Source organism: Tupaia chinensis, unplaced genomic scaffold (assembly GCF_000334495.1).
Source record: "Tupaia chinensis unplaced genomic scaffold, TupChi_1.0 Scaffold000179_1, whole genome shotgun sequence".
In the NCBI taxonomy this organism is placed as follows: Eukaryota; Metazoa; Chordata; class Mammalia; order Scandentia; family Tupaiidae; genus Tupaia; species Tupaia belangeri.
Genome location: NW_006159654.1, coordinates 2851323 through 2866258, shown reverse-complemented (window position 1 = coordinate 2866258; position 14936 = coordinate 2851323). Strand labels below are relative to the sequence as shown.

Below are 14936 nucleotides of genomic sequence, written 5' to 3'. Positions count from 1 at the left end.
GGCCTGGACCACTCCCATTACGGGGGGGTGCCGCCCGGCGCCGGGCCCCCGGGCCTGGGCGGGCCGCGCCCGGTGAAGCGCCGGGGCACCGCTAACCGCAAGGAGCGGCGCAGGACTCAGAGTATCAACAGCGCCTTCGCGGAGCTGCGCGAGTGCATCCCCAACGTGCCCGCCGACACCAAACTCTCCAAGATCAAGACGCTGCGCCTGGCCACCAGCTACATCGCCTACCTCATGGACCTGCTGGCCAAGGACGACCAGAACGGCGAGGCGGAGGCCTTCAAGGCGGAGATCAAAAAGACAGACGTGAAGGAGGAGAAGAGGAAGAAGGAGCTGGTCAGTACCGGGGGGCAGAGGGCGGTGGGAGCGCGAGGTTCCTGGACCGTGCTCTTTCCAGCTGGGCTGAGAAATGGCTTCTCGGGTTCTTGGGCTGCGTCCGGAGTCCGGAGCCGGAGCTGCGGTTGTTTGTACCAGGTTGTAGTAGGCATGGTTTCCTGCTTTTGTCGGGGAGACGGGGAAGCGTGTCAGCACTGCAGGAGAAGGTTAAGAGGGATGCCCGGCGCAGAGATCTTCCCTCCGGGTTGTCGCTGCTCCCCTGGGCACTTAGGACCGCCTCACAAACCCTTGGTCCTGAGCGCTGCTCTCCGGACTGCACTGGCCCATACCCCTTGGGGCCTTCATTTGGCCTCCACTCTGACCTTGCTTTCAGGTATGTCTAAAATAAGTGGCCCACAAGCTCTCCATTCCAGGCCGCTTCTGAAACTGAGCCCTGAGAGAGTTTTGTGGCAGTTCTCATTACCGTGCTGGGAAAATGTAAACCTAAACATATTGTAAAATAAGTTTTAAAAAATATTTTTTGCTTCCAAACTCTGCTCCAGTTTCTCTTTGGCCATGAAGTTAAAGTGTAATTTCCCAAATGAGTATACTCCACGGGTATCTCTAGTTTTACTTGAATGAGCCCATATATTTCCGAGTAGCTGTTGCTGTGGTTTGTGTTATGACCGGTAACACATTATGTCGCGCTGTTTAAAGTTTTCTCAGGTTCCTACGAAGTCCCCATAGGGTGGTGGTGTTCAGGACAGGGCTATTATCATGAAGGGCCTGGAAAATCATTTCATTTGTCCAATATTTCTTCCCTGGGGCCTGCAGCCCTTTGGTCACTGCATAATCAAATAAGCTACTGAATTACTAGAGATTTCAGAGGCGTTGGAGGAGCAGCATGCCGAAGCTAGAGGCCCAGAGCTGCTGCCCGAGAGGCCCAGGCCCAGCCAAGGGGCCTTCCCCTCATTTTTCTTAGAGTGTGGGTTAGTGATTGCTATTGAAAACAGAGAAACCAGATTTAGAGCCAACCCGGCTCCCTCACCTACATCTGGAGACAGAGAAAAGGCCCCCAGCTCCTCCATAAACGACTTGAAAACCAGCGGTTGTTTATAAACTTGCCGATCCAGGAGGCCTGGCGGTAGCAAGGGCTGCACAGACCTTCGTAGCTTTTGCAGGGGCTGGGACTGGGAGAGCCGTCTTCCTGTCTCTGCTTTCCTCCCTCGCTCACTGTGTCCTCTAGCCCAGGAAGCATTGGGGTGGAGTGGAACCAGGTATCCTCTCTGAATTTCTCTCTCCACTTTTCTCGCCCTCTCACCTCTTGTCTGCCCAGAATGAAATCTTGAAAAGCACAGTGAGCAGCAACGACAAGAAAACCAAAGGTCGGACGGGCTGGCCACAGCATGTCTGGGCCCTGGAGCTCAAGCAGTGAGGAGGAGGAGGAGGAGGAGAAGAGCGGAGAGAACTGGGGCCCAGGCGCCAGATGCAGACCCAAGACCCCAGCAAATCTTCTGCGCTCTGCTCCGAGGACTTCTTGCCTTTGGAATCATCCGGTTTATTTATGTGCAATTTCCTCCCTTTCTCTTTGCCCCCCCCACTGAGCATCCGCTCCCCACCTCCCCCTCCAAAAAAAAAAGTGGATATTCGAAGAAAAGCATTCCATATTTTAATATGAAGAGGACACTCCTGTGTGGTAAGGGATCCCACCGTCTGTGTAAATTCTCTGTGTGTGAATGTTCTTTCTTGGCTGCGTAGACACCAGCGTTGCCCCTCCCCACCTACCCACCTTCCAGATAAAGACAGTGGACACTAGTGCGTATGTGAAGTGTATCTTTAATACTTGGCCTTTGGATATAAATATTCCTGGGGGTTATAGTTTTATTTCAAAGTGGGGGAAAAAAGGCCCGATGACATTTCCGTTGGGGTCGGTATCTAGTGCTGTCCATTCACCTGTTTTTTTTTCCCTATGCGAAGATGTTTCCAACAGCTACTTGTTTTGTGCACTTCCGTCCTCTAAAACTAAGTGGAATTTAATTAATATTGAAGGTGTAAACGTTGTAAGTATTCAATAAACCACTGTGTGTTCTTTTTTACAAAAAAAAAAACCTAATCTTTTAATGGTTGATACCTCAAGAAGAGTTTTGAAAACAAAGCTGTTATACTTGTTTTCATCATATTTAAAATATTCAGAAGTAAACTAAGTTATCATAATTGCCTCTAACTTTATTGTAAAGAGTCAGTGGTTTCAGCCAATCACTGTGACCTGCCAACTACACAGGACAAGGGCAAGGAGATGCTCTTAAAGAGGTGTCCTTGGTGAAAATCCCGCCCAAAGGCCTGGGTACTGAGTCAAGTCTCTTCTTCTTCCATCCTAGCTCAGAACAGTGGTCTTTGGAGAGAGGGTCTAGGCTGGAGGACAGCCTGCAGTTTACTGGTGGAAAGGTGTCCTTGTTCTACTGAAACCAACCAGATGCTGTTTGGTGGAGGCTTTGTGGGGGTTTTGTTTGTTTGTGTGAGCAGCACATTTTTGGTGACGGAGATGTGAGGAGGATCCCAGGCATCATTAAAATCACAGAAACTAGCGTGGGGTGTGTAATTCAAAATATAGGGCTTTCCACCAAGAAACAAAAGAGAGAGAGAGAGTGGAAGGAAAGAAAAAGAGAGAGGAGGAGGTTTTGCTTGTGTCTAGATTAGTGCATTTTCATCTGAGCAAGCTGGTGTGTGTGTGTGTGTATGTGTGTGTGTTGAAGGAGGCTTTCAGGGGGGAAAAGCCCATGATTAGGTAACAAGGAATTTGACGTCAAGTTAAGAAATCGCGAACAAGCCCATGGATTTAAAGGGGGGCAAGAGGTGGGTTAGATTTACAAGGAGCTACAGGGAACTCAATACTAACTGTGCGGGGTCTGAGGTCTTCCCAGTCGGAGAAAGCGGCATCTTCCCCAGGCTACAGGCCGCCGGGGACTTCACCCTGTCTGAGGTTTTAGCTTTTCCCGTCCCTGCACATCCCGGAAGAAAGTCCTTGCCGTGGGCTCGGCTGGAGCGTGAATCTTTGCTCTAGAAACCAGAGAAACTTAAATGCTGTGAAAAACTGACTCTGCTGGCTGGGAGGAGGAAGGAGGAGGAGGGATTCGGGAGTTGGTGGGGGGGAGGGAGAAAGGTGAAACGTATTAAAAAGCGGTTTGTTTCATGAAAGGCCCCGTATATAAATCTGGTGTTGGAGAGGCTTGCCAGAGGGTTCCCATCTTGGAACCCATCCTTGGGGTAATGTTCGCACCTCAGCTGCAGGCAACGACCCTCCTGCGATATCCCAGGGGTTCTCACGCCTCGCCGGGTGCCCACTCAGACCGTGCCGCCTGCCTGCGGGCGGGATTCGGCCCGGCGAGGGTCAATTCGCCAGTGCCGGGGGAAGGACGAGCGAGTGGCTCTGAGGACTTCGGGCGGCTGACAACGCAAGGGCGAAGGGTTAGAACAACTCGGCCAAAGCGATCTGAACTTTCTCCTCTCGGGTCAGCGGGCGCTGGGCGGACCTGGTGGGCGCGGGGCTGTGTTTACAGACACTTGCCTTTGTTTATAGCATTGGGGGTGGTGGGGAAGAGGCGCGCCCTGATTTTCGGTTTGACTGAGTGGCTCCCTGCCTCCAGCTGCTTTCTGCATCTTTCTTTGTATCCGCTCATGAGAAAGAAGCCAGGTTCTAGAGGTGGAAGAAAGGAATCTACCAGAGTATTGGAGTAAACAGCGGCGGAGGCAGTGAGGATTTAAAAACAAGAATCAGAGAGGAGTTCTCTGCCTTGGGGAACTGGTCTTCACCAACATGGCCTAAATGCATTTCTGCTAGTTGAAGCTTTCTGGTTTATACAATACCAGCAGAGGGAAATCAGAAGACCTTGGCAAACGGGTTGCTACGGAGTAGGTGCTAATTCACATGCTTTTAAACTGTGCTGCGCACACCCAGCCTCTTTGTCAGGCCCAGGACCGGGTGCTACCTGCCCTGTTTCCCTCCTGCAAGGCCCCTTGCTCTGGCCCAGCAGAATCTGGCGTGGACACCCAAAAGCTGGCTAAACCACCAAAAACTCCACAGGCTAGACACCCAGCAAACCTGGCACCTCAGCGGAATGTCCCAGCTGCCTCAACACCCAGGCAGCCAACCTCCTTAACTCACGGCACAGGGCAACTGGCCAGACACCTCAACCCCAGAGCACCCTAGAATATCCAGCACCCTAGTCCGGAACATCCCAGCTCTCCCAGTGCTTCCACAACCCAACATCCCTGCCGCGGTTGTCAAGGCCTAGAGGAATGAGCTATGTGCTGGGTAGGCCTTTCTCCTGTGCATCAGAGCTACTCTTTTCTTTCTCTTTTAACTCCTTTCTTTCTTTGTTTAAAAAAAAGAAAGAAAGAAAGAAAACGTCCAAGCTCCTGCTTGCAGGGACTGCTAAAAGGCCTCTGTTTTAATTGCTCGGATAATGTGGTTGCTGCCATTTTGTTAAGAGCAATCACTCCTGCAGCGAAATCACTGCAGCTCTAGACAGGCCGGAGCCGACAAAAATGTAGGATTTGACGTTAAAAGCTAAATGGGAAGCTGGGGCGGCGGAAGGTAAATTGATGGTAGATCTGGCTGTCAGAGCTCGGCCCCAGACCGCAGTGCAGGCCAAGCGCCTGATAACCCTGGAGCACCAGCGGGGAAAGGGCTCGGCCTGTGTGTGTGTGTGTGTGTGTGTGTGTGTGTGTGTGTGTGTGTGTGTGTGTGTGTGTGTGTGTGTGTGTGTGTGTGTGTGTGTGTGTGTGTGTGTGTGTGTGTGTGTGTGTGTGGCTGCAGACCCATTCTCAGCTTCGGAAGAATTGGGGAAAACTCCACAAAGTGGGACCTGAAAACACTTCCTGCTCCCAGTGCAATTGTCCAGAACTTTTGCCCCCAACTGTGACACTAACAGGAGCTTTAAAGGCCATTTTAGCCTGAAAGTCCAAGAAGACAAGCCAGATCACATAGAGTTCTGCTAGCCTTCCAGATCCTGGGGCCACCCTCTGGGGGCTCGGCGGAGATCTCCGGCCTGTGAGTGGGTTAGCCAGTAGACCCATGAAAAGTGGGCATTCTGGCCTAGGCCACCCCACTCAGGTGCAGGAGGACCAGGTGGCTTGACTGGGAGATGAGAAGCGTTTGCCATTGGCAACAGGGAGGTTGCCTCCAGGCTTCATGGAAAGCATGTGTGCTTGAGTCAAGAGCAGAGGGTGGTTCGATTCCTTTCCCTTGATTCTTTTCCCTCACGGAGGACTCTCTGGCTTCGGCCCAGGACTGGGGAGAATGGAACGCGCCTCCCACCTGGATTGTTAAAATTGTGGAAGAGCAAAAGTTGGGGGAAGGCGGAATTCGCGGAAGGGGGGTGCGGGAGATGAGAGTGAGGTCCAAGGCAAAGCCAGGAGCAGAAGAAGGCTTGGGAGCTTCTTGGAGATCATAGCTTTGCAGAGAGAACGCGGACCAGTTTCAAGGCCTTGAGGTGTGTGCTGGGGACAGTAAACAGGGTAAAGGATGCCAGGAAAGCCAGAACTGCGTTTCCACCGCGGGTCCACAAAGCGCGGGAAACCGCTTGCCCCCCCCCCCCCCCCGAGTTCTTAACCAAACGCTTTATCTACTGCTGCCCGCGCGGCTCACAGAGCTCTCTTCTACAGACGCCTTGCGTCCTCCCTGCCGGTGAGTCCCACCCACTGGACTGCATTTGGAAAAGGGAATGGCTGGCGGGCGCCAAGTGGAGATGGTCTGGAAGGAGGCTTGAGGTGTGGGCCCTTAAAGGGCTGGATCTGGATCCTGGGCACTGTCTTCTCCCAATCTGTTGGCCTGAGAGAACCCATTCCCTCCAAAGGACCCAAGGTTCAGTTCAGATCTCCGTGGGAGGAGGGGGCGCTAACGAGTCTTCTAGCCTGCGGCGCCTGTGGATCCCTGGGAGGGAAAACCCCAGAAGCAGCCCGCAGACTGGGGCCCAGGATCTTAACTGGAGGCTGGAAGCAGCACTCTGGAATGAATTGCTGCTGTAGAGATCATACTTACCAGGAGGTGGGGGCACAAGGTTTTCGGTTTTTGTTTTTCACTGCTGAGAGAGGGGCAGTGGGGGCAACCATGTTTCCGGGGGCCGGCACAGTCATGAGCGTGCCTGGTGACTACCCAACCACCGCACGGAGCGCTCTTCCCCGCCCCGCAGCCTCTGCCGAGTTCAAATTTAGCTTCTAACTGCGCGGCAGCTTCTGCGGGTCTGGGCCGGGGAAGCTAAAGCGCACTGGGTGTCTGACTTACAAGTGCACAAAAGTTAAAGATTTCTCCCCCTTTCCTCCCTGCTCCATCCTGCCAACACTCAGTTGCGATAGAGGAGCACGCCCCCTGCCTCTCTCCCAAGGGCGAACCCCCCCCACACCCCTGCACAGGCATGCCCTCAAATTCTCCCTGCGTTCGCGTCGCTTTGATGATCAGATGGTAGAGCCCTGATTACAAATTTATTCCCGGCCGCTCTGCCCGTCTTTATCTCCGCTATTAGGGACATCTGGGGACATCTGGGAGTGATTAGTGCCGCGCGCGCGCGGGGCTGCGCTCGCCTATCTCGCGGTGGCGGGGCCGGAGCCTCGCTGACGTCAGGGCAGACGGCTCGGAGCCATCCCAGCCGAGCTGGGTGTAATCCGCCGCCCCGCGGCCAAGTCCTCCCTGGGCCAGGCCGACAGCTGGAACGCGCCGCCCGCCTGCGCACAGGGACTTTCTCAATATGTATTTTTAGCTCAGAAGACTTTTTTGTTTTCCTTGTTTGGGGGTGAGGAGGGGCCAGTGAACGTCTCTACTGCCCCCTCCCCACTTCGGTTTTGCATTTCTCCTGGAAAAGCGTCCAGACCGACTACACTCCCCCTCCGCCGAGAGTGTTGTACACCAACGGCAGCGACCGGTGTCGCGGTGCCTGTGCAAGCCAGGGACCGTGGTGGGGTGGAGGACTTTTTAAATCAGCCAGCTTTTAGGGCTCTTAAGGCAACGTTTAGAGCTGCCGGCCTCTCACTGGCACCGGCTCAGCCCCTTCAGCCCTCGGGCTAAAATAGTGGGCGTGTCTGTTTAGCGGGTCTGTGGGGCGAAAACTGATTACGGAACGCGACGTCTCACCGCCACCGCCTTTGCACCTGCTATTAAAGCCTAATGGATCTAGCGAGTCGAGGCGCTGGACCCACTTCTGTCTCACCCCTTCCTGGCAAACACTGACATCACAAGAGGGCGAGGATGGCGGACGGCAGCTTTGTCCCTTACTGTGTCCCTGTGTTCGGATCCGAGGCCAAGTGTATTTGTATAATATCTGGACAGGCAGACAGACGCCCCAGATCTCTGATCCTGGCGCCCCGCTGGCTAACCCGACCACTCACGGGATTGATTCAACACGAACCTTGTGAGTTGGATCTTGCCACATTCTGGAGAACTTGATAAAATGACAAACCCAGCTCTATTTCATCCACACCTTCACCAGAAATCCTGACTCAGCAAGCAGGTCAGGGACTAGATAGATTCTCAGACTGCAGTTTTCCAAAGCTCCCCCAGAGGGATTCAGAACCACTGCCTGAGGTCACATCTACCCAACTGTAACCCACCCCCCCCCCCACTTTCCACAGTCTGCTCCATGGATCGTGTGAAAATCCTGGTGGTGCAGTTAGAGGTGGCTTTATCAAGCATGGAGGAGGGATGGTGTGAGGCCTGAATTATTTAAAGCGTCTGCAGAAAGTTCACCATAGTATCATAGATCAGCTCTACACCTCAATGTACATGGGCAATGAAAAGATTCTAAACAAATCCAGAAGATGCTATGTCCTTCTCCTTGGGCCACAAGGGCAGAGAGAGTTCTGTAGGCAGGCTGAGTGTTCAGTCAAAGGGCACTGAATCTAGGCAGAAAAGAAGACTGTGATTTGGAGTGACAAGAAGATCTATTGAGGGGGTTAAGAGTATCTAAGATAAACAGAGAATCCAGTTGAGAAAAGTTCTCCAAAGTTCACTTCGCATGGATTCTTTGTGGCACACTGAGAATTTGGCACCTCCCCTGCCTTTCCCCCATAGGCACACCCCCCTATCTTCAGCCTAGAGGGAAGGAAACTTTGGGCTCTGCCCTTTGGGGGTGGGGAGTGGGAATGAGGCTTTTAGACAATCATATCCTTCAGTGACTGAAGGTCCTGGGCCTAGCAATGCTTCTAGTGGAGGGAGGGACGGGCAGGGGCAACACAACATAGTTTTCTATGGGCTGGTAAGTGGACTCTCCACGTCTTAATGGTGGAGTCCACTTGGATAAATTTACCCAGTTTTCTGAACCACTCAGACCACTCAAAAATAAACAAAAACAAAACCCACACTGCTTGTACCTATTATACTCTCTTGCTCAGAGTATAAATAAACACTTGAGTTAGATGGGATGAAGCAACGTGGGCCTCAGGTTCAGAGTCTCAGTTTATATTTCAAGCAAAGAAGACAGACTCAAGACAGCTAAGCCGGTGATGTAAAAGATCGGAGGATGTTCACCCATCTCCTGCTCCCACTAACTCCCAGTGATTTTCCCAAATAGTACTTTTTAAAAAAATTATTATTTTATTTTATTTATTCATTTTTTTAAATTTGACCAGAGAGAGAGACAGACAGACATTGAGAGTGAGAGAGAGAGGAAGCGAAAAAGCAAGCCATCAGATTCAGGACTCGAACCCTGGTCGGCCATGTGGGAGTGTCCAGCGTCTTTAACTACCACGTCAGCTGCTGGTCCCCCAAATAGTACTTTTAATGCAGTACCAATCATGAGCAACCAGATGCTTCCCTCCACCAGAAAGAGAATTTCAAACTATTCTTCCTTGCAGCCCACTGGTGACCAAGAACCAGAACAGATACTTTTGGAGAGGTGGGTCAGTTGCTGCTCTACCAGCCAAAACGATTTAGAACAAACAGTGCACTTGAGGGCAAGAGTCTTCAACCTTAATTATGCACATTGCCTGGAGAAGAGGCAGAAAATATATTATTCTAGATTAAGATGGCTGTAAACCCGTCCTTTGTAAAAAGAGGGAAGCCAATGACTACTGACGCCAGTGCATGGTTGCCTTCAATTTGAAGCAGGTTGTTATTGTCTTTGCCTCGAACTGACATTTTTGTCTTTACGATAAAGGCAGACACGCAAGAAGGGAAATATGTATTTGTTGCTTTTCATTTTAAAGGAGAAAACCTGGAAAACGCAACCTAAGTTTGTAACTAGGACTTGGCCAAGAAGCAAAGCCAGTGCAGTTTTAATAGGGGAAAAGTGGCAGCCAGAACGCCTGACCATCGCCCTGGCTTTCCGAATCTGGTTTTCATATTCTCGCTCAGTAATCACCCAAAGCCATAACTGTCTCTGAAATTATTCATTAAAGTCATTTTCAGGGATTCTCACAGGATGACTCTTTTCACGTTTATGATCTTCTGAGAGCAATGACATCAGCCTCTGTCTCTTTTCCGCTTTTAATTAATGTGCTGGGAAGAGGAGAGGGGCAGTGGCTGCGTGCGTGGGGAGGGGCAGGCGGGGTGGAATGGCCGGCGGTTCTGCTCCCAGAGCGGTCAGCTGAGCCGGGCGCGCAGACATCCTTTGATTAAGGAGGGTATTTCGGGGAGTGCAGGCTGCGCGAAGATCACGGCTGTGCCCTGTGGTGCTGTCAGCAGTGACAGATCCCAGATGGGGCCGCTACTGTATGGCAGATTGAGTTTCTCAGCAGAAAACTCACCCTCCCTCCTAAACGTCTTCAAAAACCTTCTCCAGATACTCCAGGTCACTTCGTGTGAAACTGGAAAAGTCCCACCCCGAAGTTGGTTTTGAACCCGTCTGTCTATGTTAGGGTTTTTTTTTTTTTTCCCTTCTTCTTACTTTTCTTTTTTCTCTGCACTTCCTTCTTCTCTGAGCATCTTCGACTCGCAGGTCTGCCCAGCTGCTAAGAGCGCAGAGGTAACGGGCCAGAGAGTTCCTGGTGGCTAGCTCACAGCGCCACGCAGACGACACCGCACGGAGGGGTCCCGAAGGCAATCTGGTGGGTAGGGGCGCGGCATTCGGGATGCGGGGGCATCTCCAGAACAGCCCTGGAAGCCGGGGTGGGTGGCGTCCGTCACACATTTCTGTGCAGAGGCTGGGAGAAGCTAGGGTGGGGGCAGACAAAGGAGGAAGTAGAGTACCCTTGGCAAGCTCCCGCTAGCCGCCCTCATTTTCCTGGCCGAGAGCGGACCTGCCAGCTTGGGGACTTTCTAAGGACACCCCAGAGCCCAAGAAAGGGGGTGGGGCATGCGGACCTGCTATTGGATCCAGATTCGGTGTGAAAGTGAGTCCCGGGAGCTGCAGGGGCCCTGTGGGGTTCAAGATGGGAAGAAAAGGGGCCGTCGAAGTCCTGACTACTGCCCAAAGCCTGAGGCTGGACTGGGGCCCTTCCGAGATGAGGGAATGCACAGGGAACCCCAGGTTTCTACATTAAAAAAATTTACCTACTGAGGACTTCCAGTCTGGGCCCGGAGTTTCGCGGTCCTGGACACTTCTGAGGTTGGAGCAGAAATGTATGGGCTTATTTTAAACCTAAATCTAAAAAATCATTTGATTGATAAATGTCCCAGGCCTTTATTTCCCCTGAGGCATCGGAGGTTCCTCTCCTCCCCCAACCAATGTGCTGGGATGCCTAGACCCGCTCCGGGAGTGGAAGGAGCCTAGAGTGGAAGGATAAAAAGCGGAGAGGAAGGCGCGCCCGCACCCGGATCCAGAGCGGATTTCTAGGCCCCACCTAGCCCTGCCCCCACGATCTTCTAAACTGAGGGACGTGGCGGGTTCCCCCGGGCCTAGACAGGAGGCCAAAAGGAGAGGAACCTAGATACCGAGTTTTGCATTGTTTTCATTTAAAGATAAGCTTTTTTTTTTTTTTTCCTGCAAAATACCGGTGCAGCTTTCTTTATCCGACTCCCACACCCCATCCGGGTGAGGGCAGCTGGGAGAGCCTCTGTTCTCCACACAAAGGAGGGCCTTAGGGAGCAGAGGAGCTAAAAATACCGGAGAGGCGTGCCCAAGATCTGGAGAAGCTATCCAGGTCTCCCCGCGGGAGGGGGCTTCGCCTTCTCCCCCTGAGGGCCTGGCCTCCTCGCTGTGGGGTTTCTGCTCTAGCGCCCAGGTCCGGAGCTCGGGCTCTCACCAGCTCCCACCCGACGAATTTTGCCTTCTCTTTGCGCCCTGACCCAACTGGTTTCTGGCCATGCTGGTTACTCTTGGAGCTATCTGGTCCAATCCCTGGTAAAAATCAGATGCTACACATTTGACTCTAATCTGCCTCTTCCACAGACCCGATTTTCAAAAGAAAAAGAGGCGGGACCACTAGACCCTACTTTCTAGCAACAATACAAGTAATTCTCCGGTTTGTGTAGGGAGCCGGAAAGATGTGTGCAGTTGCTTGCAATCCTAAAACGCAATCTGATTTGGGGGATGCCTGGGACCCTCTGATTCCAGCCTTCACCACCTCCCCACCCCCGGAAAAAAATCTAGCAGTTATTTTCCTCTCGGTTATGGAATATAACCGCAAAATTCTCTATAAAAGCAAACGCATACTGAATTTCAAAACTCCCGCTACCTCCCTCTAGAAGGCGGCTTTTATTTTCACTACCCCATGCTGGATGAAAGTGGTTTATTTTGATTTTTTTTTCTTGTACCCACATGCCTTGTAAAAAGTTCCTGTGCACGGGCCCGGCCCCCCTCTGATGACCGCAGGGCCTTGCTTTCAGACTGCAGTCCCCGCCACTAGGTTTTTAAGTCCTCGCCTGGAGCCGAGGTGTAATTGTGACCCCGCCCGAGCCGCGAGCCTCCCAGGGGGACGGTTGGCCGGGTCTGCGTCGGGGCCGGGACCTCCCAAGTGGCGGCCTGGGCGCCGGGGGCCGCGTGGTCTTCTCCTTTCCTGCCTCCTCCCTCTCTCCCTCCCTGGCGGACTTTGCTCCTTTACTCCGCCGGGCTCTCCAAAGCGCCGGCTAAGAGCGCACCGTTTTCTCTCTCCCTCCACCTTTTTCGTTTTCTTTTGCCTTTTTTCCTTTCTAGCACCTTATTACCACTCTCTCGGTCGCCTTCACCTGGAAATCCTAGGCCCACGGAAGCAAAGCTGGAGGCTGTCGGGATCTGGGGGAGAGAGCGGCGAGCCTCTGGCAGCCTCCGCGCCGCAGCCCAGTCGGAATTCGGCGCGCTTCTGCGTAACGTCAGCGCGCGGGGTAATTTACCTTCCCCGGGCGTCTGTCAATATGACTAATTTCCACAGGGGTCAAAAAGCCTTTCTCCGGCAGTCCATCTTGGAGCGCTTTCTTACGCAGTAGACCGGGTGGGTTGGTTTGTTTCCAGCTCTAGGAATAAATACTCTTGGGGCGTCCCTGCCAGGGCAGCCCAAGAGGAGCAGAGGAATATACACGATGTCAATTAAAGGCAGTTTTCCTTGAACTCAAAACTGCGTTTGGGCTGAAACAACAGCGACCTGCTTGCCTTTTAATACACATTACCTCACTCGTCCTTGATACCAACGCTCTCTTTAAAAACGGAAAGCCAAAAAAGTGGAAAATAATAATTGCTCCCGTTCTTCTCTGTCGCGTGTAGATCCACATTTAAACATGTTCTCCGTATCTCGGGGTGTGATTTAACACAGCGTGTGCGCGCATGCCTCGCTAACTTGGCCTGGAAGGACAATATATCATCCGTGTGGTGTTTTACAATAATTTGAAAACTGCTACCGACTTCCAAGTGTGAATCGGTGCTGTGAAGTTAAGCACGCCCCGGGACTCGGCAGAGGAGGCAAATTGATGTTGGTCGCACAAACCGCGTTGGGAATGCGCTGAAAGGAGCCCATGAGGCCAGAGCGGACAGAATGATTCCCGGTCTCAGGTTCTTTCCTGTCTGGAACAGGGAGGGTAGAGGTGAAGAGCCTTCCTCTCCGAGGGTACCCAACCGGGCCTTTTCGGTACTGGGTGAGCTAAACCTGTCCAATCCAGGATTCCGAGTCCAGCAAGAGGTGAAAGTCGCCACATGAGTTCTCTTCTCTGTTACCCAAGTTCAGGCACTGAGATCCCCAACTAATACACTTCCCGAGTTGAACTTTAAACAAACTGGAAAAAAAAAATACACGTCTCTCCCACCGCCTACTCACCTACACACACACCTTCCCTTCTTGTGGCCTGTAGGGAAGTAACTGCCTGGACTGGGGCAGTTCGCAGCTTCAGTGGAGACATGGAAAACTCTAACAGGGAAAGCGAAGCAGAAACGCTAGGAAGCCTCACCGAAGGCGGCCTCTGCTCTTGGTTCCTGGCCTACCCCTGCAGAGGTGAGTGGCACACACCATCGCCCGAGGATCACCATCTCTCTCTTCCCCCCTACCCCCCCACCCCTATACCCGCGCCACCGCCATGCTGGACAAGCGTGAACACACACACACACACACACACACACTCGTCTTTCCTTCTCTCATCTGTTGGTGCATTTATGACCTAATGAAAGTGTATCCTTTAGGGAAAAGACTGTCTATAAAATGTGAAATACGAAGAACCCATTGGGATAGTCCCACTCCAAGCCAGACCTGATCTTGAAGGATGTTTTTTTCTTTCTTTCTTTTTATTTTCTTCCTAAAGCACAAACACCTTGGCTCCTGTTGTTTCCACAGTCGTTCAGTTATTCTCACTAAATGATGAAAGTTGGTTATACGTGACCTCTGCTCATTCCCTGTGGAAAGAGAAAAGTCTCCACCCCGAAGATATATTTTTATTTGGAGGAAGTCACTCTTCGGGGGAAAAATAATTTTACTTCCATCCCTTGTCATCTTTGAAAAACCCTGGCACCAGATGTTCCAACTCCTGCAAACAGCTGGAGAAAAACCAAGCGCTCTTTCAACTCCCTTTCATTTCCTTCCTGCTCCACCGTTTTCTCCTTTTTGGGTCTCACGGATTTCAGTCCAATTTGTTTCCTATTCACTATCTGAAATCGCTGTTTCCAGTACAACCTAGTGCCTCCTTTGGAAATCATTCACTTAACACCTGCTTTTGTGGGAAAAGGCAGCCTGGCTTTTGTGTTTTGAGGAGGCTCCATATATCAACACAAATAAATAGAGGAAAGATTATTCTTGTGTGGCTTTCTGTCTATCATACCTTTAAATAAGACAGGTTTTTGTTGTTGTTGTTTTATTTTTTTAAAGTCTCTTTAATTTTGCAATTGGATCTTCTCCATAAGAGCATTTCAAGTTGTTTCTTAGCAGGGACTATGCTACAGGAAAAGCTGTGAGGAGACATAAACATCTGTGTGATCTGAAGAACTGTGTCCCTGAGTGGGGTGGGTTTGTTTATTTGCATATTTCTTAAAGAGAACTGCAGTTCTAACTTCGAATATTTTGGCATCCTGGGGTCATTTAATGACCTGGGGTTAGAGTGGAGACTGATTGTTCAATTCCCTGCTTAGTTGATCACTTTTGTTTCTAAATTAACATCATAAAGAGAGGTTTTTCTCTCTTTTCTTTGATTTAGGCTTAAAAATGAAGTTTCGGGAATTGGCCTATTAAGAATGTTTACAGCTTTGTAAAGCCTTGGGACAGGGGCAAGATTTTCAGCCCACCAGAGGTAACAGGATGTC

At 51.5% G+C, this 14936-nt stretch overlaps 1 protein-coding gene and 2 long non-coding RNA genes across 3 annotated transcripts in view; 2 read left to right on the top strand and 1 right to left on the bottom strand.

Annotated features, from left to right (window-relative positions):
* Nucleotides 1-2402, top strand: part of HAND2 (heart and neural crest derivatives expressed 2) — a 3354-nt gene extending 952 nt beyond the window's left edge. The window contains exons 2-3 of the mRNA XM_006146478.3: nt 2-336; nt 1652-2402. Of these exons, the coding sequence (XP_006146540.1) occupies nt 2-336; nt 1652-1750 (434 nt within the window). The 3' untranslated portion in view covers nt 1751-2402. The remainder of the gene's footprint in view (nt 1; nt 337-1651) is intronic.
* A 7869-nt stretch (nt 2403-10271) lies between these two features.
* LOC102492100 (uncharacterized) lies at nt 10272-14418 on the top strand. The gene is made up of 4 exons (XR_334233.2): nt 10272-10350; nt 12378-12544; nt 13502-13641; nt 13946-14418. It is a non-coding gene; the product is annotated as an uncharacterized LOC102492100 (long non-coding RNA).
* LOC102491683 (uncharacterized) lies at nt 10345-12491 on the bottom strand. The gene is made up of 3 exons (XR_334231.3): nt 12410-12491; nt 10796-10889; nt 10345-10456 (listed from the first exon to the last, which is right to left on the bottom strand). It is a non-coding gene; the product is annotated as an uncharacterized LOC102491683 (long non-coding RNA).
* Nucleotides 14419-14936: the final 518 nt, after the last annotated feature.